Source organism: Amia ocellicauda, chromosome 11 (assembly GCF_036373705.1).
Source record: "Amia ocellicauda isolate fAmiCal2 chromosome 11, fAmiCal2.hap1, whole genome shotgun sequence".
NCBI lineage: Eukaryota > Metazoa > Chordata > Actinopteri > Amiiformes > Amiidae > Amia > Amia ocellicauda.
Genome location: NC_089860.1, coordinates 23,839,588 through 23,865,793, shown reverse-complemented (window position 1 = coordinate 23,865,793; position 26,206 = coordinate 23,839,588). Strand labels below are relative to the sequence as shown.

Genomic DNA, 26,206 nt, shown 5'->3' with positions numbered 1-26,206 from the left:
CCTCCACCCCGAGAGTCCTCCCCCTGTATGTTTCCCATTCTCCAGACTTGAAACAAAGAAGTAAGGAAATGTACAGTAAGAGAGAGGTAGGGGGGGGGCAGAGAGAGGGGGGGAAAATCTAGTGTGGTCTAGTACACAAACTACAATTTTCTCATAGAGAATATACCTTTAGAGAATATATATATACAGCCCAGTGGCCTTCATTCTTGGCCCTCTGACTCTTTCAGGTTTTAGAGCCTTCTTCACTCAGTGACTAAAGTGACCAAATTATACATTGATGAATTCAGCCAAATCACAGATTCAATGAGAGTAATCAAGGGTCCATCTGCAATGACAGCCAGAGGCGGCATAGTGCTCCTGGACCATGGCTGGACAGCCCTGACACAGCCCAAAGCATTAACTCTGCACACAGGACAGTGAAACTCCAGGCCCAAGAACAATATCAAAGCAGAGGTATGGTTCAGTCATGACCTTGATTACATAATTGCCTTAATTATACCATTAAGCATATGATTAACAAGCTTGTTGAGCCAAAAAAAAAAAAATCAGCACTGTAATGGATTGGAAAGGGCTAGAATGGGATTACTCGACAATGACTGCCGTGACATTTGTGGCCCTGCGCAGAAATTAATATTTCAGCAGCTGCAAATAAACTGGTTTACAGATACAAGTGTCAGGGCCAGCTTCATCATCCATATAGGAAACTTCAGGGCTCGATCTACGCTTCCTCCTGACAGCAAGAGGTTTGCACATTATTCTAGAAAGGGCATGTGTGACCCAGGGGTGTCAGACTCCAGTCCAATTAAACAATTACCTGGATTAATTGAACACCTCTCTCTCAAGACTCTGAAATGTTCTGTGGGTTTGAGTGTTTCGAGTCATCAACAAATTGTAAGATATTGGCTATATATATATATATATATATATGAAAGATTTAGACACTGTACCTGAGTAAATAATGACCAAGTAAGTAATTGGGAGCTCCTGTTGCAACACAAACCAGCAGACACTGTGGCCCCCCAGTACTGGAGTCTGACACCCCTGAATTGTAAGCACATCTCTTTAACGCACCCGACCGGCTTCCTCCCCTATCTTCCCAATGGAAAGCAGCAGCTGGCAGCCTAGTAAAGGACCGGCCGACAGCTTAAAGAAATCCTCCTAATCTTTTGCACAGGAGGGTGTCTAATAAGGATCTCTCCGCAGTGGTAGCAGTAACAGCAGCTTGAGCGCCACAGTAATGAGCAATTCGCAGTAGGACCGTGAGATACGGCCCGGCACTGTCCAGCCACAGCCAGTTCAATACTTCCGATTTGGGATCCAATTTAAATGGCACAGGTGCGTTACTACTGCTGGGCAATTTTTGTGATAGTAGACAGCCTGATCACTCGTGTGGCGTTGGCTATGTCTAAGTGAATTAAATATGATAGTGTCACATCTTCTCACCGGCCTCCCCAGTCCTAATGAATCCCGAGATGCGCATTGAGTACAACTATGTCGCGCTATGCACAGTACAGTTCTTGCACTGCGATCTTAATATCTGTACCCCCACCACGGGATGGTGTATAAAATGCCAGACATATATAGCCTATATATATAGATCACAATGCATTTCACTCAGTCAATATTTTTCCCATCTTCAGTTGGGAAATCTACATGCTTTTAAAAGCTAGTAGAGGTTACGAGATAACAGCGACCAAGTGACTCTTCAATGACTGCCCCAGGTACCACTTCAAGAGCTCCACATCGCAAGCTTGATTCCTGGATCAATACAACACATTAAAAAAATTAAACAGGGCTTGGTTTTCCATCAGAATTTGTTTTTAAGACTCCTAATGCAAACTGTGAAAAGTGTAGCAGTTACAGCCTCCGATTATTTCGTCCTAATCCTCCTTCTTCCCATCACTTCACAGGAAAGTAACCCAAATCATATGCATATTTTGTATGACATTTCTAGTTAAAAAATTGAGTGAAATGTCCAGTTAAGCGTGCGTTTAAATATTAATCGATGCATTAATATGTATATATTATGACGCTGTTGTTTGACTCTTTTAAGAAACAGTGTCAAAAGAAGACATACCTTCAGTTGCATAGTTGTGGTCGCGGAGAAAGCTGTTGTTGATCTTGCGGGTGTCAATATATTCCTCCATTTAAGAACAGGTGACTGGAATCCAAAAACAGACAAACGAGTATCCATGATCCTCAAGAGAGGATCCGCCAACACCTCGGCATGGCCCGGGCTCCTCCACGGATTGAAAAAGAAAGGGAAGGAAAGGGGACAGGAAGCCGCAGAGAAAGGACGGAGCAGCTCCCAGATTTCGGCTTGATCTGACAGTTCACAAGAGGACGCGCATTAGGAGCTGGGAGGCAACATCTACTATCGGAGAATGCCCATCTGCTCAAAACTCCAGAAGACATAAAATGAATGAAAGTCAAGACGGATAGATGAATAAATAAAGATCATTCAAGCAACGTGGTCCTCTTGGGTTCCAAAACTGATGTGCAAGGCGATCAAACGAGAAGGCTGTGCCAACACGTCAATAAAGCAGATGGAGAGAGAAAAGACACATCACTGCCTGTCTGCAACACCAGCAGTCAATGCTTAATACATCTCATTAACTTATTACTCTTTACTTGGAGGGGGGCGGGGGCTGAGGCTTTGCAAGGGTTTATTTTCACTGCAGGGATAATGCGTCAGTCCGGCTTCGTCGCGATGTCCGGGGCTCGCTGCTCCAGTTCCTGGCTGCCGGCTCGGTCGCTGTCCTCCGCCGGTGTCGGTGTCGGTGCCGGTGCCGGTGTCCCGCACAGCTGACTCCGCATGAAAAGCCCCGGCGCTGCTCCAGCCCGCATACTGCATTGGCCCAGGCCCCGCCCACACGGCGCGTCACTGTCTCACTGCGTCAGCAGCAGCTGGACGCGCTGGCGGCCGGCGGGGCTCAGCGGTGGCCGAGGCTGAGCGCAGGGTGACCGGGCGGCACTGTGAGCACCTGCACTCGTCGGTTTGCTCAGAAACACCATGCTTTATATGGGTCTGCTGACAGTGCACACTGGGGATATATGCAAGTCCCCCAGCAAGCCAGGATGCGTGTATTTATCCAGTGCAATTAAAATTAAATGCAGCACATACATACATATCATACAGGGATATATATATGTGCGTGGGTGCTTCATGTCCCTTCATCGTCTTTATGAAACTGATTCAAGTGAACTCTATTTGAACCCCCCAAAGCTGATTTAAATAAAGCAGCACAATGTCATAGGTTAGCAGTAGCAGGTGCAGTAATCTTATATAAACCAACACAGAATACTACTACAAATAATACTAATAATAATAAAGAGCCTGCAACAGTACACCACGTGTTGTCAAATGCAGACTAATAAAACTCCCATACAGGTGTCACTCAATCAGTGTATATCAGTCATTCAGAGCATCAGTCAGTGAAAGTAATCTTATCGGTCACAAAGGTGTTGTAGATGACAAGAGCAGGCCAGAGGACAGAAGCGTGGCCGCCGCGTCATCTTTCTGCCCATATAGTATAGACACTTATTACTTTACCACTTCACCTCTGTGCTGTGTCTATGTTGACTGTGTGTGTTTAGAAGTCAATGTGTATGCGTGATCAGACCAGACTTCCACCTCGCCACAATACAGTGAGCATAACGGACAAGAATTACTGTCGCTCTTGAGTTACAATTGTCTTTTTTTTTTTTTAATCTGTTGCAAAAAGATAGCGCTGAAACAGTATATAGGCAGCAGGTTAAGCTTTAGAATATAGAGAATACACAAAGATACAATATATGACTACTACATGTGTAATGATTATTTGTGACCAGTCATATCAATACACACTATATTGATTACTATGACATCTGATCTCTGAAGCCGAGGTAGGGAATGTAAAGTACACCACACAACACATCACTGAATTTAAACCACAGTACACCACACTATACCTTACCATGTCTCTACCACTACATTCTACTGTGTTTTTACTACACTACACGTTACCAGGTTAGTACCACATTACACAACATAACATTTTACCGTAACATGGTACACCACATTACACTTTTGTATTTTGTATGGAACAACATTTGGCATTGCCTATACCCCAAAAGAAGGACTCACTTAAGCGGAATCCGGACTCTCCAGGTATTCCAAAATAACACTCAATAATGCTGCTCTTTCTTTAGAATCGGGCCAGAAGTCTACATGTAAGTAACATTGTCACAGATCACAATGAAGTGGGGTGCTTGGCCTCTTATCCTCAAAACATCCCATTCCCAGAATGAGTCAATTATAATCCCAATCTCACACACACCTATCTCCCTGCAGCAGGCAGGCACCCAGCACACACAGATATGGAATAATGGATTGGATACCAGAGAAGGGAAATAATAGTTTAAATAATAGTATTTTCTACAAAGGAGACTGCGGTGTACTGTCAAATATATATTTTAAAAATACTATGTGTATATATTTATACTGGTTCAATCCCAGGTGGGGGCACTGCTGTTGTACCCTTGAGCAAGGTACTGTATCTAAATTGCTCCAGTAAAAACCCAGCAGTAATTGTATGTAAAAATGTGATATATTGGAACAGTTGTAAGTCACCCTGGATAAGGGTGTATGCTTAGAAATATAAATGTAATACTAATATATATATAAATGGAGCACAAAAGGTTCTGATCCACATAGATGCCAAACAAACTGAAAGTAACCTGCTATCACACAGTGCCATTTACCGTAGTATAAAAGTGACTGTGTGAGGCTCAGCATGCTGAGGGCATAAGGCAGACAGATCCCATGTTCGTCATTTTTCACTAGGTGTCTTGTCTTGTTACCACGTCAGGTTCAGAGGTCCTGCTGGCAAGGGTCCGGCCAGTATTGGGTCCTTCTAGAAAACAGCACCGAAGACCTGCTCAGATATCTTCGGAGAGACAATACCTGCCCAGCGATGGGCTCCAGCAGCACATCACACTACGGCCCGTCACTCGCAGCCTCTCCCACTGGATCCACTGAGTAATGCAAGGATGCCAGCGAGGGTCTGTGCAGGTAAACGAGACTCTAGGACCAGACTTGCACCACTTACTGCTGAAATGCCGCTGGGCACTTACTGCACATAATGGCCGTCTGCTCAGGGAAATCTACCATAGAGCCTGTTTCACATTGCAAACACTACTACATGGATTATGCTTATTAAATATTAATTTATATATATACATCTATGTATTACTATTACTGCTACTACTACTACACCTGGTACTACTACTACTTCAACTACTACTATGAATTTGAATTCAAACCCATCTGTTTACTATTTCTCTTTTCTCTAATTCAGATGATGCCACCATCAATGGAGCATCCTTTTACAATTCAAAGGGGGGGAGAAAAAAGAAAAAGAAAACAGGACTGGGACAAATAGAAAAATAGGAGGGCGTTTCTTGAAAGCATTAGCCCCTATATGGCGCCAGACCACTTGCAAAGGAAATCCCCTGCAAGGTCGTGTGGCAGCTGTCTGCGGTGTCAGCAGCGCCTCTGCCGTGCCACGTCCAGGCACTTTCCCCGGTGCTGCCATTTCACACTCCACTGCCTCTCTAAGTCAATTAGAATAGATGTAAGGCATTATCTCCATGGTCCGTAATGTGGGTTAGTGGAGCTTGGGAGGGGGCCACCATGCCTTCACCATTCGCCTGTTTCCAAGCCCCTATTCTTCAGTCCACCCCCCTCCCCATTTAATTTGTCATGATTGTTATTTAAATTGCATGGTAAAATAATAATAATAATAATAATAAAACTAATAAAGAAAATCTGCCTGTATTCAGACAAGCGGTTTAACGAAGTCCCAAAATAAATCCCCATGGACTCTGTTGATTGAATGACAGAAAAGGGAAATTAAAACAGCATTGATTTTTGTCTGAGCTGCTGAACTGAGAAGGCACTCCATTAGGACAGGAAGCAGACTCGTGTAGGAGGTCAATTCTACAGACTACTTGTACATAAAGAAAGATAAGGAAAAGGCTACAGTCTGAGTCTATTCGCTACAATTCCTTCCCTTCCATTTCAAATCAATTTATATTTTTGATTTACGTCTGAAGCGTTTTAAGAATAAACCTTCAGCGGTACAGTGTCCACTGAGATATAGATGTGATATTTCGAAAGGCTTGTATCCCAAAAACAAACACACACCTGTCATTGATATACAATCATCTGGGGATCCTGACAAGTTAACAATGGTATTTAAGATTATACTGATTATACTGATGGGTCTATATGAGCAAAGCTCCTCCTTGGTTGTGTGGTGTTATGATGTGCAAGCAAAATGATATAAAAGCACAAAATAAGATTTTGCGTTGGTGGTATATGGTAAGATTTTAGCAATGATCAATAGGGCACATGCATAATTAAATCATTCTCCTCTGCACTGATTTAATCAGGAATTTCCAAGGAAACAGGCTTTCTTGACAGCTGACAAGATTTTCTTCTCTCCCCCCCTGAAGCCTTTGTGTTCCTTTGTAAAAAGAAATAAATTCTTGTTATCTATCTTATTATAATTTGTGCTTAAGGACCCGTTATGCGTGCACACTCATTGTCACACAAATCACATTTATGAATTGCCTGCAGTCAATTCACATCTCCCATAATGCACCTATAGTCCGACATTTCGGTTTAGGTAGAGAAGTGAGGAAATGCTGCAGATTTCAAACTTCAAAGCCTATGTAAAAAACTGAGAAGACAACAGTCTAACCCATCACTTCTATTATATTTTACAATATTATACTAAGGAGATCCAGGCTGCTTTGGTGTGCTGATATTTGGTGATATATAAACCTACACACACACACGAATACCACATAAACTGGCACACACAACAAAGCTATCAGAACATTGGTCTTAACGAGTTTTAATTTAATGCTTCTGAAAAATGGTTCAAAATTAATGTGACTGGCAGTGCCTAACATAGCAAGAGAAATGTAGTCTCTGCTTCCAGAATCTGTCCCAGTGCATCCCAGGGGTGTTCTATGGGATTGAGGTCAGGACTTGGAGCGTTGCTCTCCTGTAAGCACTGTGTTCACTCCCAGCTTTCTGACAGGAGGTCGATGTATTGGGTCCTCTGTACAATACTCCATTAGGGCTGGCTGTTGACCCAAACAAAGTGGCAGACATGGTGACCTTCAGAATTAAAAAAAAACATCCCCTGCGCAGGACATACAGTACTGGCAGAGAGACATATGTCCAATTAAGTTTGGTAACACAAACACACACACACATATATATACACACATTTACACAGAGAGAGAGAGAGAGAGAGAGACTATGGCTATTAAGTATAATGGTTTGAAATATGCAATATTTAAAGTATGCTATAACCCTGAGGGACAGATAGTCCAGTACAGAGAGGGATCCAGACTAAGACAATTTTAGGATATAATTAAAGCCAGTGGAAAAAGCAGAGAGAAGCCCAGGCCCTGTGATCAATGAAAGAGCTTTAATTAAAACTCCTCCTCTCAGCTCCTCTTCCCTTTCCCTCCCGGAACCACTTCTGCCTAGACTGAAAACCAGCCTCGAAATTCCTTTATCACACGGAGGCAGAGGTGTCTGCTGTCGAGAGCAGAGATCGCTAGACCAGGTTTTCAGGTAAACTGCTGGGAGAAATGTTGTCTACTTTTACATGGTTTCTTTTTCCAGCTTCAAAAGCCCGATGTCAGGTTTCTCTCGGATCCCCGGGAGTTTATATTTAGATCTCCATGCTGGACAGCCACTCGTGAAGGAAAATTACAGAGACACAGCAGCACTGATTACATTTTGACAATTTGGTCACACACAATTACTTGCTTGGATTAAGAATAATTGCCTGCCCTGGAGAAACTAAAGAAGCCACCTTAACCCAAACCCTAACAAGACCCTAATTCACAGAACAAGAAGCGGGACACTGCACTAACACAGACCATCAGCTAAAGCTGTGATGTACCCACATTTTATAGTGTGCCCTATATTAGGTGTGGTGCTCATATGAGAACCAGCGGTCAGTGACAGGCAGTGGCGGATATGCAAGTATCATTGATGCAGTTTGCTGAGTTATATCAAGCCGCAAGCTTGAGAGGCTAATGTCACATTTTTGACAATCTGCCAGGAAGTGCAAGGCCAAGTTGTTGCAAAACATCGAACAATTATTTTAATTATTTATTTAATTTTTACAAAAACACAGGATTCAGAGAACAAACATCAATTCAGGACTGACACACACAAAAAAATAGGAGACATAAGAAAAGGACTTAGAAGATGCCACTGTCTTGTGGCTTGTAGAAACCAGACCCTTCCTGAGCTGTTTTCTCCAACACCAGTGTTCCTGCCACAAAGTGTGAGGTCATTCCTAACAACTAAAACTGTGCATCAGAAAGTGCCTGCTACTGTTTCTGCTCTGCATTTTGCACGTCTGTAGGTCCCTCTCTGTTCCAGTCTGATGTGCTGGATTTAAAGTAGTGGATTGAAATTACCCATTCCACAACAAAACCATGTTCAATGGCTCAACTGAAGACTTTTGGGCTACATTTAACCAGAATGCATTCAGCACTGGCGATTTAACTGTGTATAAAAAGGTCGTCTCTTTCTATATATTTGTGTGTTGTCTATTCTGTAGTCAGTAAATTAAATAGCTGGAATTCTTCCCCTTCTTACTACAGCATCGGGATATGTAAGTATCCCTTCTATGTTTTTTCACCCCAGCATTCCTCTCTTCAACAATCCCAGTCTCCTTTGTCACATGCACGATACCACAGCAGTAAGTGGTCTAATTGCATTTGGAGCAAATACGATTTATAACAGAGACAATCTGGCACGTTGCCTTATGGTAGCATGACAAAGAACATACATCTAAGAATGGGCATCCCAGGGAGTCGCAGACCCCAGCTGACCTTTTAAATATGGCAGGCATTACAAGAGCCGCAGGAAGGTGGGGGGGTGGCGGGGGGTTGGGGAAAAAAAAAAAAAGAAAAAAAATAGCTCTGGCAGCCTAAAATTAAATAACAGTCTCCGACATGACATTTGTGGTCCTGTGGCGCTGGTATCAGTGATGGGGCCAGTTCAGAGAGCTGTGCTGATCTGCTCACTTACACATGACCTATGAAAACGCTGTGAAACGCAGCCATGCCATGAGATCCACTGTCACAAGACCTTCTGATTCCGGATGGAGAAACTAGTCTCATGGAGTGAAAGTGTAGCCCGCATTTCTGTTTGTCTATCTATCCATCTCTCTCGCACACTGCAACACTATGGTATTCAATACACAGCAGTACAGATAACAAAACACTGTGAATTCAGCAGAATGCTCGCAGCAACCTGACATATCAAAAACAGTGCTGTTCGGTTGTTTTATTTCACACATAAACCACCCTTTATTGCAGAATCAGATGATTAGACATGGTACAAAAAACATTTGCTGCAGGTGAAATGGCTTTTTACCTGAGTTCTCAATATCAAGACCAGCTCTCTCACAGCACTGAGTCACAGAGGAACTGCCCCACTTAACTATATCACAGAAGCCATCTTCCATGGGGCAATTAATGTCAAATATTTAAGATGGAAAAGGTGAATTGCTGTAGGTTGTCCCCTCTCAGTCCAACCTCCTTCTCAGCCAAATACCTGTAACATAGTGTAAACAGTGATGTGAATCAATGAAATCTTGCTGTGCTGCAAGTCGTGTGTGAGATTACGTGTTTATAGGCCTACGTGTGACCTGAAACTCTGATTCATGCCTTGAGAATACAAAAATGAAATAAAAAATTAAGAGTACAAAATGAAACCTTGCAAATAAAGAGCTACAATGGCACAAGCAAAGGTGCAGTAAGACCCACATTCCTTTCAATCGCGCTGCCTCCTCATCTCCATACGAAGCTAATAAACTTCATTGCATCTCTGAAACAAACATTTATTAACGGGAAAGCCGACTCGAGAGAGGGAGACGGGAGAGAGAGGTGGAGACAGCAAACATGACAAATGAGTGGTTTTAACAGAGCGGATTAAATCCGGCCTGGGGGAAGATAATCTAATAGCGCTTCTTAAATCATGATGACTTCCACAATCCTTTTTTTACATGCCGGCGGTCACAAAAAAAAAAAAAATACCAACCCATCATTTAACCTGGTTTGTTGTGTGCACTCAACAGGAGAAGCTGTAATGACTTCTGGTTATTGAAACGACTGCACTTTATTCTGTAGAAATTGCTTCTCTCTCTTTTTTTAATGCCTCCAACAGAGGAATTATGACTTTTTTCTTAAACTACGCTCTCTTGCCTCTCACTAGGGATGATGAGCACTGTGATGCCTGAGGTTAGGAAAAGTTTCTGGATTATTACCATAAGTTTAAAATCATAAAACCATTGCTGTCACACACACTGCACTACTTCTCCATAGCCAGGAACCATTTTAACGGTTTTGTGTGAAGGTGGAATCTCCCTGTTATCTGTGTATAAAAGTACACAATGACTCTTGGGAGATTTGCACATTAATTTCAAACCTTTAAATCTCATATCTTTAAGAGTGTCCCTGGTAATGAAAAGGAACTGCTCACAGATGCTCGATTTGTCATCAAACATCCACGATTTCACTGACCAAGGCCAAACGCTAATTACAGTTTTTCAGGGAGGTAGGGACTGCAGACGTGCATGACAAAATCTACCAAGTGTTACGAATACAACCTCCTTAACAATGTCCTTTCTTGCCTCTCTCTTCCCTTGATATTGCATCCCCTGCCCTCCCTCCTGTGCTCATCAAGGGGCACAGTGTGGTAGTGAGGGGCTGCACGAGTGCTCTTCGATCACTCATGGCTTCCTATTTAATTCTTCGTTCTGAGCTGAGTTCTTTATTAATGCAATTTAACTATAATCATGCACACGCACCCCCCCCTTCCCTCTCATCTCTGTGATCATTCACTGCTTTCTGCCCCTCCTCCCATTTCTCAAAGGCTGCTCACCGGTTCCCTAAATGACTTCAATAAATAACACTGACTCATTGACACATTTCGCATTTACATGGCAAACCTGAATATTTAGGGACATGGTTAACATAAACCACTTCCTTCAAGCACCCCTGGTTTAGCTTCTGGTTCAGAGTTTCAACGGCTGCTATCAAACATTCCTCCCTCAGCTATAAATATAATATGCGTCTTGTGGTGTGTCCTCTGGGATTTGACGGAGAGACAGAAATATATTTTTAAAAATTATACATTAGTTTTAGATTTGTGTGCTGTGTGTATTTGGCTTCACCAGACATCTGAACATGAAGCTGCATGAGATGCTATGACACACTGTATTCAGCAAATTGAAATGTGGAACCAACATTCGTTTTATATAGTTTATATATAGAAAAACCACATCCAGTGTGACATGAGCTTGAAGATCTGTCTCTCTTTATGTGTCTATAATTGTATGTGCATGTATGTATATATTTACAGGGGCTGACAGCAAAAAGAAATGTCCTTACTAGCAAGGAAACTATAACATAATTCAAATTATTTTTGCCCTTACTGTAACCAAGGATCAATGTACTTAAAAAAAAAAACACACAACTGCCATTTGTCTCTATCAATATTTTCATCATCTTTGAGATATTGTGCGTTTGTGTTTGTTGATGAGGTGTGGCGAGGGTGTTCATGGCTCCAATCAGAAGCTCAAGCAGAGAGTGTTTCAAGGAAATGGAGGGGAACTCTTGGAGCATCAAAACCCAGCTGGCATTGCGGGGAGGCTGTCAGAAATCCCTATCTGCAGCTGTGCAGCTTTGAAATGCAAACTGGGGTTTACTGACTTCAAACGCCTGGATGCCCCAGAATGCCTCTGCCCTGTGCAATCTCTGCCACGAGTTCCTTCTCGTCTCCAGAGAACAGCAGCATTCGGAGAGTCACATTCCGACTGGGAGACACAGAGGAGCCGCTATTTACAGCCCTTTGAAGTCTGTGCAGCAACACTAACCTCTGCAAAGACTCGGAACATGTGTGCAAAAACAGAACATCACTGGAAAACGATATCTATATATACATTCTATATATATTGAAGTGCTTGTTCCTCTTAACATTCAAAGATATTTTGTGCGTCTGTGGAGTGTTTGTTTGTACGTATATGCATTAAAATGCAACTCTCAAAAGGACAAATTGTGGAAACAATACGTTTAAGTACCAATAGATAGCTTTTGAAATATGCAAAGCTTGCTTAATCCCTTTCTTTAATACATGTTGCACAGGCATTTGAGGGTATTATAGGAAATGTTTTTTAAATAAATACAGGCCGGTATCCTTGGTTTCCTCCAGAAATGCGCTGCACTCCACTGACACGGTCTGTAGACAGAACATCAATAACCTTCCCTGCTCTTTGGCTTCTGGCTACATTATTATTATTGCTACTGAAATAAGGAACAATTAGGAAGGGATACCTAGTCCTCAAGGCATAACCAAGGATCACAGACTCATTTTTAATGGCTGTAGCTGGGAGTGGGAAGAGAGGATCTACATAACAGACTGCTGTCTCTGCTAGTTAAAACGTGCAAAATTTACATTGTATTTTATTATTTATATAACTTGTATTATTAATTCGGCACAACAGCAAAGCTTCCAAGGTTTGCTCAGCACATAGCATCACGATGACTGACTGCCTGGGCCAACCTGAAGATGATCATCCAGGGCCTATTGGACTGGGCTGCTGGGCGACAGCTGCTTGCTGCCTTCGTTGGGACAGAGAGGAACTGGTTGCAATCAGAGAAAACACATCCACCTTCAGTTCTGCTCAGTCACATGCCACACCTTGGGAAGCAGGGGTTATGTGGTATTTGAGTTTGGTCTACCAAACTGTGAAGATCATCAAGGGGGAAGTAATATTAGCTCTCTCTCTCATACACTCACTCACACATTAAAACAAATTCACTACCAGCCATATATATCACAGGGCTCTGGACTCATGACTGGAAGGTTGTGGGTTCAAATCCCAGGTGGGGGCAGTGCTGTTGTACCCTTGAGAAAGGTACTTCACTTAGATTGCTCCAGTAAAATGCCCAAATGGGTACAAATGTAAGTCACCCTGGATAAGAGTGTCAACTAAATGACAAAAATAATAATACAAAATAATAACCAGTGGATTGACATAGGCTGATGATGATAGATTTAGAGAGAGAGAGAAACGTACAGAGATCCCCTTTCCAGATCATAAATATATCAGCAGGAGATTTAATTTGTCTTAATATCTTCACAAGGCTCCCAGAATGATGCTTTACAAAAATTATAGTCTCTCATCAGGTATACAAAAATATCTCCAGTGTCTCACATTGGATGGAATAAAAATATTTACATACATGCAAATATACATTCATATATACATACATAAAATGTTTTGAAGCCAAACCCTGTTCCTGCTACAAACAGTAACATGGGCGCTCTGGGCTATCCATCTACCAGCTAACACCTCTGTGTTTAGTTGCTAGGAAACTGCTTGTGGAACAGCATTGCTATGTAGTACAACAGCTGTCTTCATAACCAGACCATTAAAAACACTTAGGAATTCATAATAAATATCTATGTGGAACAGTATGTATAAACATGGTTCACGGCTTGTTTCGCTGTCTTAAGCATTACCAAATTTAAACGAATGAAAACGATTACCAAAAAGAAAAAAAAAACGGAATGTTTATTTACAAAATGCATTTCGTAATTATATTATAATATCATATTATATTTACCATGTCGCATGACCTATTTTAGATGTGTCTGCCTGATGACCAAACACCCGTTGGTTTGTAAACTGGCCATGTTGTTCAGTTTAAACATGTCTTACACAAGTAGAGAGCATAACAATGGACTTGAACTGATACTATGACAATCAAACCTCTGACTGTTTCTTTGGAGCTGCGTTCATTCATAGACAGTCATCTTGTATTATAGGCCGAATGCCAAAGACACCATCTGTCCTGTGCGACACTTTTGGCTATACTTATACTACTGGGGATTGAAAAGAAGTGACAATTTTTAAAATGAAAGTGCATAGGGAAGATACTGTGACTCTGTTGCACAATGAAGGAAAACCCATCTGGGTGTCCTGTAGGACAGAGGTCCCCTGTTCACCTTACACAACTCTATTGTATATTATATTATATGTACAGTTTTTAATAAAACATATTTAGAACTACAAAGCATTACATGAAATGCAATAAGGCATATGAATGTCAACTGGAGTGCAGTTGGAATAAACACTATGCAAAAAACGCATGGCTCTACATGCGTCAGGGTTTCAGCACCCTGGACAGCTCCCGTGTACTACTAAGGCCCGTATGTGTTTTGTTGCCGACGGGCGGGACGCTGCGTTTCTGGATGCTGTCAAACAACTTTCAGCCTGGCTATGTAGAGCCTCTCACCCCATAATTTGTCAGCAGTTATTATGCCAAACTGCGGGCAAGGTCAGACCGGGCAGTTATGCAGAAATCCCCTCTTTATCAACCATGAAAACCTTATTTTCAGTAATGTAACTGCCCCCAAAGGATTAAAGCCTGATGCATAATTAAATTGGCTGTTCATCAACCCTGCCTGCTTATGATTAGAAGTGAACCAAATGTAGCAAACCTGATTACAAAAATAGAAGGAATAAGTGACCATTAAAAAGTAAAAGCATAATATTAATGTTATTTATTCATTATACGATGTCCTAAATTTCAGTCATTAACAATAACCAAAACGCATGAACAAATACCCGTTTCACACCCAGTTTACAATATTGACAGACAGACTCATTCTCTGCGATTGAAATGTTCATATTTTACTTGCAGCAAATTTACTTTACTTGTTCTGGACAAAGGGAAATACGCCCTCTGTAGGATGAAACTGGAAACAGAAATGGAAAAAGGGTCTATTTCAGGAACAGAATCCCGTCAACTATCAAATCAGGAGCATTGTGAATGACAGCCTCTGTAGTTATACAAAAATAATTAAATTAAAATAGGAGACTGCACGGAAAAAATAAGGTACAAATTCACTACTTTACTGTGTCAGTTTTCAAGTTAAAAATAAGGGAGCTACTATAAATATAATTAAGTTTCAAAGTGCAAACCATCAATACTGTCTTGCAACATAATCAGTCCTAAATGTTCACATGTCCTCTGTCGCTTCCACTTAAACCACACCACACTGTACTCTGATTTTAACATGGCACACCACACTACTTCCCCGTGTTAATCCCACTGTACATCACACTTGTGATTTTACACTGTATTTAATGTTATTATCACACAACACCATACTAATTTTGTAAAAAATAATTACCACGGTATGTCACAACTACAACTCTGATAATACTATCATACACAAACCCGAAACCATCATAAATGTATTAATATCATTAGTATTATTCATTAATGCAGACTAATAATAATAATTATCTAAAGAAATAATACATAATTTTCACTCTGTATTGTAACTTTGGGGTATTTTTCATGTGTCACTAAATTAAATAGTGTCCTTTTGCATGCAATTAAACCATAAAACATTAAATATTGAAGTGACAGTCTTCTCAAAGACATTTCTGTAATCTGGTCTCAGCATCCTCCTGCCCAGGTTGATAGCAGTGCAGTCTCATACTTGGCCTGGACCTGTTGGGAAATCCCATTTGGCTATGCAGCTGCCAACTATAATCACAGAGGGGATGCTTCCCAGATACCTGCAGGGGATGGAAGCTTGCTGGGGATAAAGTATTAAAATATGAAGCTATAAATTCAGCAGCATGGCTTTTGCCCCAGGTATCAGCATGGATGAGGAAGTCTTCAGGGAAACAACTAAGAAATTACCACTCATAGAAGTATGAAAACATCCCCATACTGGTTTGCACTACTGCCCATGGAAGCTTTTCAACTGATGGAGGAATCTATCTATGTATGTACAGTGAGGGAAAAAAGTATTTGATCCCCTGCTGATTTTGTACGTTTGCCCACTGACAAAGAAATGATCAGTCTATAATTTTAATGGTAGGTGTACTTTAACAGTGAGAGACAGAATAACAACAAAAAAATCCAGAAAAACGCATTTCAAAAAAGTTATAAATTGATTTGCATGTTAATGAGGGAAATAAGTATTTGATCCCCTATCAATCAGCAAGATTTCTGGCTCCCAGGTGTCTTTTATACAGGTAACAAGCTGAGATTAGGAGCACTCTCTTAAAGGGACTGCTCCTAATCTCAGCTCGTTACCTGTATAAAAGACACCTGTCCACAGAAGCAAATCAATCAATCAGATTCCAAACTCTCCACCATGGCCAAGACCAAAGAGCTGTCCAAGGATGTCAGGGACAAGATTGTAGACCTACACAAGGCTGGAATGGGCTACAAGACCATCGCCAAGCAGCTTGGTGAGAAGGTGACAACAGTTGGTGCGATTATTCGCAAATGGAAGAAACACAAAATAACTGTCAGTCTCCCTCGGTCTGGGGCTCCATGCAAGATCTCACCTCGTGGAGTTTCAATGATCATGAGAACGGTGAGGAATCAGCCCAGAACTACACGGGAGGATCTTGTTAATGATCTCAAGGCAGCTGGGACCATAGTCACCAAGAAAACAATTGGTAACACACTGCGCCGTGAAGGACTGAAATCCTGCAGCGCCCGCAAGGTCCCCCTGCTCAAGAAGGCACATGTACAGGCCCGTCTGAAGTTTGCCAATGAACATCTGAATGATTCAGAGGAGAACTGGGTGAAAGTGTTGTGGTCAGATGAGACCAAAATTGAGCTCTTTGGCATCAACTCAACTCGCCATGTTTGGAGGAGGAGGAATGACCCCAAGAACACCATCCCCACCGTCAAACGTGGAGGTGGAAACATTATGCATTATGCCTAGCTAGTCTCCAGACCTTAATCCCATAGAAAATCTGTGGAGGGAGCTGAAGGTTCGAGTTGCCAAACGTCAGCCTCGAAACCTTAATGACTTGTAGAGGATCTGCAAAGAGGAGTGGGACAAAATCCTTCCTGAGATGTGTGCAAACCTGGTGGCCAACTACAAGAATCGTCTGACCTCTGTGATTGCCAACAAGGGTTTTGCCACCAAGTACTGAGTCGAAGTGGTCAAATACTTATTTCCCTCATTAACATGCAACTCAATGTATAACTTTTTTGAAATGCGTTTTTCTGGATTTTTTTGTTGTTATTCTGTCTCTCACTGTTAAAATGCACCTACCATTAAAAGTATAGGCTGTTCATTTCTTTGTCAGTGGGCAAACGTACAAAATCAGCAGGGGATCAAATACTTTTTTCCCCCACTGTACATTGCATTCAGTAAATAGATTCCGCCCTCAGTTAAAAAGCATCCTTGGACAGTATATAGTAGATATGCAGTGACTGAAGTACAGCTCATATTGAATATCCTGCACGCAAAGGCAAATCAATACCTGAATGAGGTAGGAGTCAAAATATAATTTCAGTTCAGAAATTAAGCTGTTTAAGCGACATCTGATGCAATAGCTTCAGGGGGTATTCGGCTGAAGCAAACCTGGTTGACAGTGATAGCCCAGTCAGAGCAGTGTTGGAGATGGCAGGCATACAGCAGGACTGCGCACCTCTGTGGGTGAACTGGACACACCGGTGTTGCCGAATACAAATGAAAGCTGCCATATGGCTGACACAGTGCTGAAAAAAACATTTGCTGGCTGGAGACAGGGTGCTTAGCCCATGGCAGTCTGTCAGTTTATATAACACAGCCACCGAAAACACACGTACATCTTCACGGGAGCGGTCTCGGGGCAGAGGGATTCATTATCTCGCTCCGCGGGGTGCAGTTAGATGAGATATTGGGGCCGGGTCCTGCGTCAGTCTGCGTCTTGTATCCAGCTACACTGATCTCACTCTGTTCACTGGCCGACAACCGCCACATCCTTTAATGTTAAGCAACAATAATTAATTCAGTTTGTAGTGCACCATGGTACACTACCTGATATTCAGTTTGTATGTTTGCAGGGAGGAGTTTGTGCACAAGGAGGCCGGGTATTGATTTTAAGCTTCAATTTGTTATGGTTTCAAGCAAATCTTCCTGAATCTTTTCACAGGAGGTTTGTTATACACAAGGCAGCTGGCAGGCTTTCCACTCAGTTGCCAGAAGTCACAGACAAAACACTGAAGGTAACTGTCCAAGCATTAAATCCCTATTAAATCCTGTCTAATGATCTAGGGTACTAGGTGGTAAAGCACTAGTCTTTCACCCTTCATCTACCAGAGCCCTGTTTTACACAGCACATAGCATCACCAGTGAAATGCATTTGGTGGTGTGAATTGAGTTTCTGGTGGACATTTGTTTCCATCCGAGGCCACCCACTCCTTGTCACGGAGATCCCCAATACAGCAGATTTTATAAGCCACCCTTAAATGATCAACGTATGAAGGACTTGGACACAGAAATATTAATCTCTGATCAATTTAGAATGCATTTCGGTAATATTAATTATTTGTAAGATAATTTGGAACTAAAGCCTTAATTCCCTTAAGCTTAAGGACCAGCTTTCTGATGAACTGAACAATTTATTTGCTTAATTAGTGAATTGCACGGTATACTTACGGTATACGTACAATTACATAGCTAAGCCAAGGTTTACACAGAGCTGCAGAAGAGTACAATGTTTTTCTTTGGACACAAAACAGAACTGCAGCGATCACTGTCACTGTGATTGCTGTGCAGGGACTCTGGCAAATGTGAAACGAGCTCATGCATGCATCGCAGTCAGAGAGGCTTTACATCTCAAGCCTGTGTGGACAAAACTACTCAACAATGCAGGCCGATTAAGTCAAATCTGATCTTACAGCACCACCCTCTGGACATAGTGTGGTACTACAACAGCTGTTCACCACTCTGAATACATTTTCTATATACGGTTAGGTCCTGTAGATTGCTTCCTTTAAAACCCCTTTTACATAATGTGAACAGATATATTCAGTATACACTCACCTAAAGGATTATTAGGAACACCATACTAATACTGTGTTTGACCCCCTTTCGCCTTCAGAACTGCCTAAATTCTACGTGGCATTGATTCAACAAGGTGCTGAAAGCATTCTTTAGAAATGTTGGCCCATATTGATAGGATAGCATCTTGCAGTTGATGGAGATTTGTGGGATGCACATCCAGGGCACGAAGCTCCCGTTCCACCACATCCCAAAGATGCTCTATTGGGTTGAGATCTGGTGACTGTGGGGGCCAGTTTAGTACAGTGAACTCATTGTCATGTTCAAGAAACCAATTTGAAATGATTCGACCTTTGTGACATGGTGCATTATCCTGCTGGAAGTAGCCATCAGAGGATGGGTACATGGTGGTCATAAAGGGATGGACATGGTCCGAAACAATGCTCAGGTAGGCCGTGGCATTTAAACGATGCCCAATTGGCACTAAGGGGCCTAAAGTGTGCCAAGAAAACATCCCCCACACCATTACACCACCACCACCAGCCTGCACAGTGGTAACAAGGCATGATGGATCCATGTTCTCATTCTGTTTACGCCAAATTCTGACTCTACCATCTGAATGTCTCAACAGAAATCAAGACTCATCAGACCAGGCAACTTCAACTGTCCAATTTTGGTGAGCTTGTGCAAATTGTAGCCTCTTTTTCCTATTTGTAGTGGAGATGCGTGGTACCCGGTGGGGTCTTCTGCTGTTGTAGCCCATCCGCCTCAAGGTTGTACGTGTTGTGGCTTCACAAATGCTTTGCTGCATACCTCGGTTGTAACGAGTGGTTATTTCAGTCAAAGTTGCTCTTCTATCAGCTTGAATCAGTCAGCCCATTCTCCTCTGACCTCTAGCATCAACAAGGCATTTTCGCCCACAGGACTGCCGCATACTGGATGTTTTTCCCTTTTCACACCATTCTTTGTAAACCCTAGAAATGGTTGTGCGTGAAAATCCCAGTAACTGAGCAGATTGTGAAATACTCAGACCGGCCCGTCTGGCACCAACAACCATGCCACGCTCAAAATTGCTTAAATCACCTTTCTTTCCCATTCAGACATTCAGTTTGGAGTTCAGGAAATTGTCTTGACCACGACCACACCCCTAAATGCATTGAAGCAACTGCCATGTGATTGGTTGGTTAGATAATTGCATTAATGAGAAATTGAACAGGTGTTCCTAATAATCCTTTAGGTGAGTGTATATTCTATATTATCCTAAACCAGTGTTCTGTGAAATGTGTACAGGATGTGTGAGGAATAGCATGTTCACTGAAGTATTGTATAAATAGAAAATATCTTGTCCAGGATGAGTCTGCATTAAGTGGCAATAGCTTTGGGGGTCAGACAAACAATGCAGAGTAGAATCTGCGAAATCAAAACCATCTGAATATTTACAGTGTTTTCACAATGAAGTGAAAAATGGCAGGATGGGAGATTCAGAGGTGATGGTGGCAGCTGGGTATAATTTAGACCATCGTCCATATCAGTGATGGAGGTTTTGCCGTTATGTTTATCCTCAGTGCGGAGCTGACTGTCTGACCTTTCTCTTCTCTTGGTTTTTAGCGGCCAGCTATTTCCAGCTGACAAAACTAATCGTGCACCCTGCCACACCGCACAGCGCCTCACAGGAGACCACAGCACAGCACCAACATATACTTTATCAAGTGCATCCACCCCACACCTACCCTCTCTCCCTCGCAGCACCTGTGCTTGTGCAAGCGCCACTGGACAAATTAATTGTGTATGAACGCTTTGTAACTTATCTATGGAGTGGATTTCGCCCTGTCTTAAGGAGAAGTTGTTGTTTTTCCCAGCTGAGGGAAGGGCCAACAGATAGCTGCCTTGAATAGGCATTGTGACCTCTGCCAGCTATCACAGCTAACTTTGAAACACGTGCTGCTGCGAGTGTGACACTGGATTGCCTCCAAGCACAAATCCCATTTCCAAAACTGCAGCTTTATTTTTAAAGACTTTCATTCTAGACAGCATGACAGTAAAGCCCACATATCGCAAAGATGCAAACTGACATGCAAATGGATTTGTTCGTGTACTAATTAAAGATCTGAAAATGTGTCATTAAAGCCCTTGTTTAGACACTTTCGGATCTGTGCAATAAGCAAGAATTGAATTGAAAAATTTCAGTTACTAGGCAAAAACAACAAGAATGACTTAAAATATGCTTTTTCTGTCAATCAATTTCTTTCCCTTGGACCAAAATAATACATATTGCACTGCATCCATAGTGTAGCACAGAGCAGTTGCTTTAACTATTGTTTTTCAGTGCTGAAGGATTAAAGGAGGATATTTGTGTTTAATGTACTGTACACACAATTACCATAATTTGTTTATCACAGCGGAGTGCCATACTGCGTCTGTAGAGCAGGGAATGTATTGGAAGAAGATTTCAATTTATAAGCCTCAGTAGCAGTTTCAAATGAAATCAGCCCTTGTGTTATCTTGCATTTGCATGACATTAACATTTCTCATTTGCTGCACGCAAGTCTGCACAATGTTGCATAAGACCCTGGTGTGTTGTTTCATTGATATGGTCTGTTGATGTAGAGTGCTTGGAGTTTTACTCAGAAACAACCTAAATTTAACTTTACAGCCAGAAGGTTCCTACCTTTACCTGTAAGCCTCATTAAAACTGGACTGAAACCCAAATCCACCTTTAAATCTAGTGTAGTCCAGACCTTATCCCTTAAGCTGAGCCCATCCATACACATATTAAAGTCAAGATTAAGCCCCTAACCCTAAAGAATTTTGGCGTAATCTAACAATACCCAAAAGGGTAACCCTACTCAGAAACTGGAAGGACACTAAGATGATCAGAGAGGACAAGGCCCAGTGTTTCAAGACTCTTCCAAGAAGTCTGCTCCTCCCCAGCACTCTTCTCCTGGGATTCTCCTGGCCGTGTCCTGGAACATACAGGGCCGGAAATCTCAACTGGGAATGTTTCTGAGCTCCAGAGCAAAAGTACAGATCGATAATGGTTTACTGGAATGTGGCGCAAGAAAGGCGGACGGTGGAAATATAATCAGAGGAGCTGAAATAGAAGTGCACTGTCTGAACTTTCGAATTTATTTTAAGCTTGTACAAAACCTGTAAGTCACTGATATTATTCTGTCTCACCAAAGACATTCAGTCCATTACAGCATTCATATCCTGCCAGGTATTATTACTCACATTGAAAATTGCTTTAATATATCAGATATAAACACACACACACACACACACACATATATATTTTGATTTAGGGTGGTTTATATACCTGCACACCCCTCACTCAAAAACGGAGTGCAACCCCTACCCCTGACTCAACCTCCACCTTATTCCCACCTAGCACCCTGCACTTGGTCTGGGTTAGGGCTGGGCTGGGTACCAGCAGGATTAGCTGATGGTCTCCAGCCCTAGCCTTCCTCCTTAATCTGCTTGTACTTTGTGCCTCTTGATCAGCTCAACATGACTCAGGATTTTAAAACGCAGACCTGCAATAACATTTTAGGGTCTAGAGCTGGCAATACGGGGAGTGTGTGTGAGGAGAGGGGAGCTCAGGATCTCCTGTAAGTGCAGAGCCAGCCAGGAGGTGTAGCTGGGCTGGTAGAGAGATCCGTTTACACTGCTGTTCGGGCTCAGCAACGAGTGTTTCTGATGCTAACATACCCAACCCCCCCCCCCATTTACCACGGACATATTCTGCTCCGGCGGCTATCGATCCAGCTCTGTGTAAATGGGGCAGCGATCAATGAGGCCCGGGCTGGGTGGTGCAGCCATTCTGAGCTGCTCTCTAGAGCTTGGTCACGATGTGGGGATGGGGAGCGGCTCGGCGGCTGGCAGGCAGTGCAAGAGAGAGTCAGCCTGGCTGCATCTCCAAGAGAGGAGCCCAGGCCAGAGCACACGCTGCCCCACCAAAACAGAATAAGTTGCCTCCACAGACACCACACCCAACTTTCCAAAGACAGGTTTCAGCTACAGGGGTGGCAGAACTGAGAAAAGCTGAAAACAATTGTGTTTATTCATGGTGAAGGGAAGCAGGGAGTCGAATTGTCTTGCAATGGTAAAAACCCAACTTTCGGTTGAAGAATGACATTCGGGATTGAGAGACTATTTGAGACCATGCCTGCCACTCCTCTTCCTCAAAAAAGGAAACTCTTCACTGCAGAGCCACCCTTGGCCATCCCTGCCGCTTGAAAGACTGATCTCCGGGGCGCAGCAATGTGACAGATTCATTTTGGGCTGGGGTATCAATCACCACTTGTTATGAGCTCCTGGTGCTATTAAAGTTAAGCATTCTGCAACTCAATTTCCCCCAACTTCCCCCAGCCCACCCCCCCGCCCCCAATGAGAGCGGTGCTGCTGTAATATCTCCTGTAAGAGCTCCAAGCTGAAGAGACCAGCTACACCGAGGAGTGTTGAAAAAGGCCCCAGTGGTCTTTAGCTCAAACGGTTTATGTAATGGCTGTAGATGACCAAGATGAGTTCTGGCATGGCTTGTGAAATGTCATGAGCTTTCAAGGGTTATTACACGGCATACCAACCCTGTCAGAATTAAAACCAATCCCCAATTATTGCTCCAATAATCGTCCTGCAGGTTATGAAGCGAGATGGAGTGAAATGAAGCAAATTAATAATGCAGTGGATATGTGATGGGCCGAGATTTTAAAGTAAATTAGTATCTCGGCCGTCTCCATCCAGCTGCTTTATGGGGGCATTTGGATAATGAAGAAGGACGCAGAGAAAGGCAACAAAATAAAACATGACACAGAGCACATTTGGAATGGCATCGTTCTCTCCCACAATGCAGTAGCGATTGGTTCCACAGGCCTGCTAATAGTACCCTGGGAACACATAACTCTGAAATGGACAGGGTTCTGCAGCACCTATAGCGATGTCCCTTTTTAAAGAATTGTTTCAACATTCACACACTTAACCACAGCAACAGTACACAGCATTTAAAGCCCTCCATCTTGCACATGCTGAGCTCCTTGGGTTTAGCTTGCAGTAATGCTTGCACCTAACACAGATCATCCATTGCCAGACCCAACACAGAAAAAACAGAATAAGAACTGAGGATGAGGCGAATGAGCCGCCTTCATACATTCCCTCACCACAAAGAGTTAATTCAGATCGGTTGATCTCACTGCAGTTGCTTTAAAACTCTCCTTGCTCTGTACATGACTGACAATAAACTATTGCATTACTTCAATAGATTGCCCACCCTATTTTAAACCCTAACAACAGCCTGAACCAATGTCTTAGCCAACACTAAAACTAACCCAAATTTCATCAAACTAAATTTCATCTGGGGAACTGAACAGATTTAAGCCTATATAAATCTAGCAGAGAACTTCAATAGCTGTACTGGGAATTGGCCATGGCCCTGGAGTGAACCCAAGCTTGTAAGGGGCTCTTCATTACTGCAACGCATGGTCCCTCCAAATCCTGAGGTCAGTACTTTCATCTGCCAATTGAAGCACTCTGTACTGAAACATTTTCTTCTTCCATCCATCAGCCCTTGTCCATTCTCTAGCAAATGTGTTTGTTTTTTATCATTAATTATTATTATTGCCTTCCTTGTTACAGTTGTCAGTAATTTAAAGCACAGACAGGATTTTTTTCCAAGGACAGATGTTCACACATTACCTCCCAGAGCTGCACACAGTGCTGATATGTAGATATCAGCGTCCCAGATGCAGGAAATGTACTGATCCTATAGATCCTTCTCCAGCCGTGCCGGGATCATCTCTAATCCCTAATGCACACGGAAGAACAAAATGCTGGTTCCACACAGCAGCTTAAGGAAAGCAAAAAAGGGGATTACAGTGGCAGGGCTCAATGACACAGACAACAGTGTTAACAGCCTTAAATCAGATTTCAAAATAAAGATCAAAATGTAAACATCCTACAGGGTGCATTGTGTGTGTGTGAGTGTGCGAGTGTGTGAGTGTGTGAGACAGCCTTTTTTCGGGTCCCAGAGATGCACAGAAGGATGGATTTGGTCAATTCATTAATAATAATCAAGCCCTATGCCCAAAGATGCCCAAAGAATATCAGGGGATTTGTTTTCCCTTATTGCCAAAAGCGGACTGGATGAATTTGATTGTGACCATTCAGGCATGTCAGTCATGCATGTCTCAGCCTTAGTATGCATAAAACATTAAGACCCCTGCACACACCCTTTTGTATCGATGGAACTCAAATCTGTGTGTTATGACACAAACACATATGTAGAGCACCCTCACTTCACCGAGCTCTGTTGCTACATACAGCAACTGCCAGAGACTAGCCCTGTGTGCCAGGTGTGAGCCAGTTGTCCTGGAGAAGAAATTAACAAAATCAAGCATCTCACACCAAGAGATGCTAGAAAAACTCTGATCCTCTATCTTGAATGGTTTCTGGGGCAGGTAGCTGCACCCTCTTAGCATGCCTGGTCAGACCTGGGCTGCTCCGAACTGGAGGGAAACCTAGGATCAGACCATTTCTGTTCTGCTTCCCAGAATGCAGCAATTAATTGGGCTAACAGCTGCTGGGAGCCACCACTCTGCCATGTCTGAGGCTGCTTGTGCCGCAGCCATGCAATCCCGGTGCCTGGCCACAGTGAAACTATCTGAGCAAAGCTTTCAGACAAGGCAGTGCAGCACTTGAACCTCAACAGAAATTCAATTAATGAGTAATTACTTCCTAGCACAGGTGCCAGCAGCAAAGCTTTAAAAAAGCAAGGAGGGCTGATAAGCCAAGGCAAGAGTTATGTGGGTGCTGAGTAAGAATTTCTCAAAGGAAACCTATTGACTGAAACAAATCTCCAGCTGACTTTCACATTTTTATTTTATTTTATTAGAAGACAACCCTAAACTCGGTCAAAAAATACAAGATGTGAGTATTTTCCATGTTGCAAACGTCCTTGGGGACCTCCCTGTCTTGGTGCTGACAGACCCCTATGACAAGAGAGGACGAGGTGCCATACGAGACTGATCTTTGAGTGAGATCAGATGAGCAGACAGGTGTGAAGGCAGGGGTGCGGAGGGACAGAGCCCAGAGCCTCTCATTAGCCTGCCTGATCTGCATACTCAGACAGATGACATCATCCCACAGCATGGGTTTGGCACAGGGGCTAAGATAATTAAGTCATCAATCAACAAGTAAAATCTGAAACCTGAAACCAGGGTAATAACTCCAACCAAGGTACAATCAGGGCCCAGAGCAAATAAATACATACATCAATAAATACGACATCACAGGAACAACTTCTGTGGGAAA

At 42.7% G+C, this 26,206-nt stretch overlaps 1 protein-coding gene across 2 annotated transcripts in view; it reads right to left on the bottom strand.

Annotated features, from left to right (window-relative positions):
• The window catches only part of LOC136763215 (serine/threonine-protein phosphatase 2A 55 kDa regulatory subunit B beta isoform), a 79,362-nt gene that overhangs the window by 43,786 nt on the left and 9,370 nt on the right, over window positions 1-26,206 (bottom strand). Inside the window, exon 1 of one of the 2 annotated variants that reach the window (XM_066717045.1) lies at window positions 2,078-2,812. The exons of the other annotated variant lie outside the window; for it this stretch is intronic. Within the exon in view, the coding sequence (XP_066573142.1) occupies window positions 2,078-2,147 (70 nt within the window). The 5' untranslated portion in view covers window positions 2,148-2,812. Of the gene's footprint in view, window positions 1-2,077; window positions 2,813-26,206 lie in introns of those variants that run through there. 2 annotated transcript variants of the gene reach the window in all.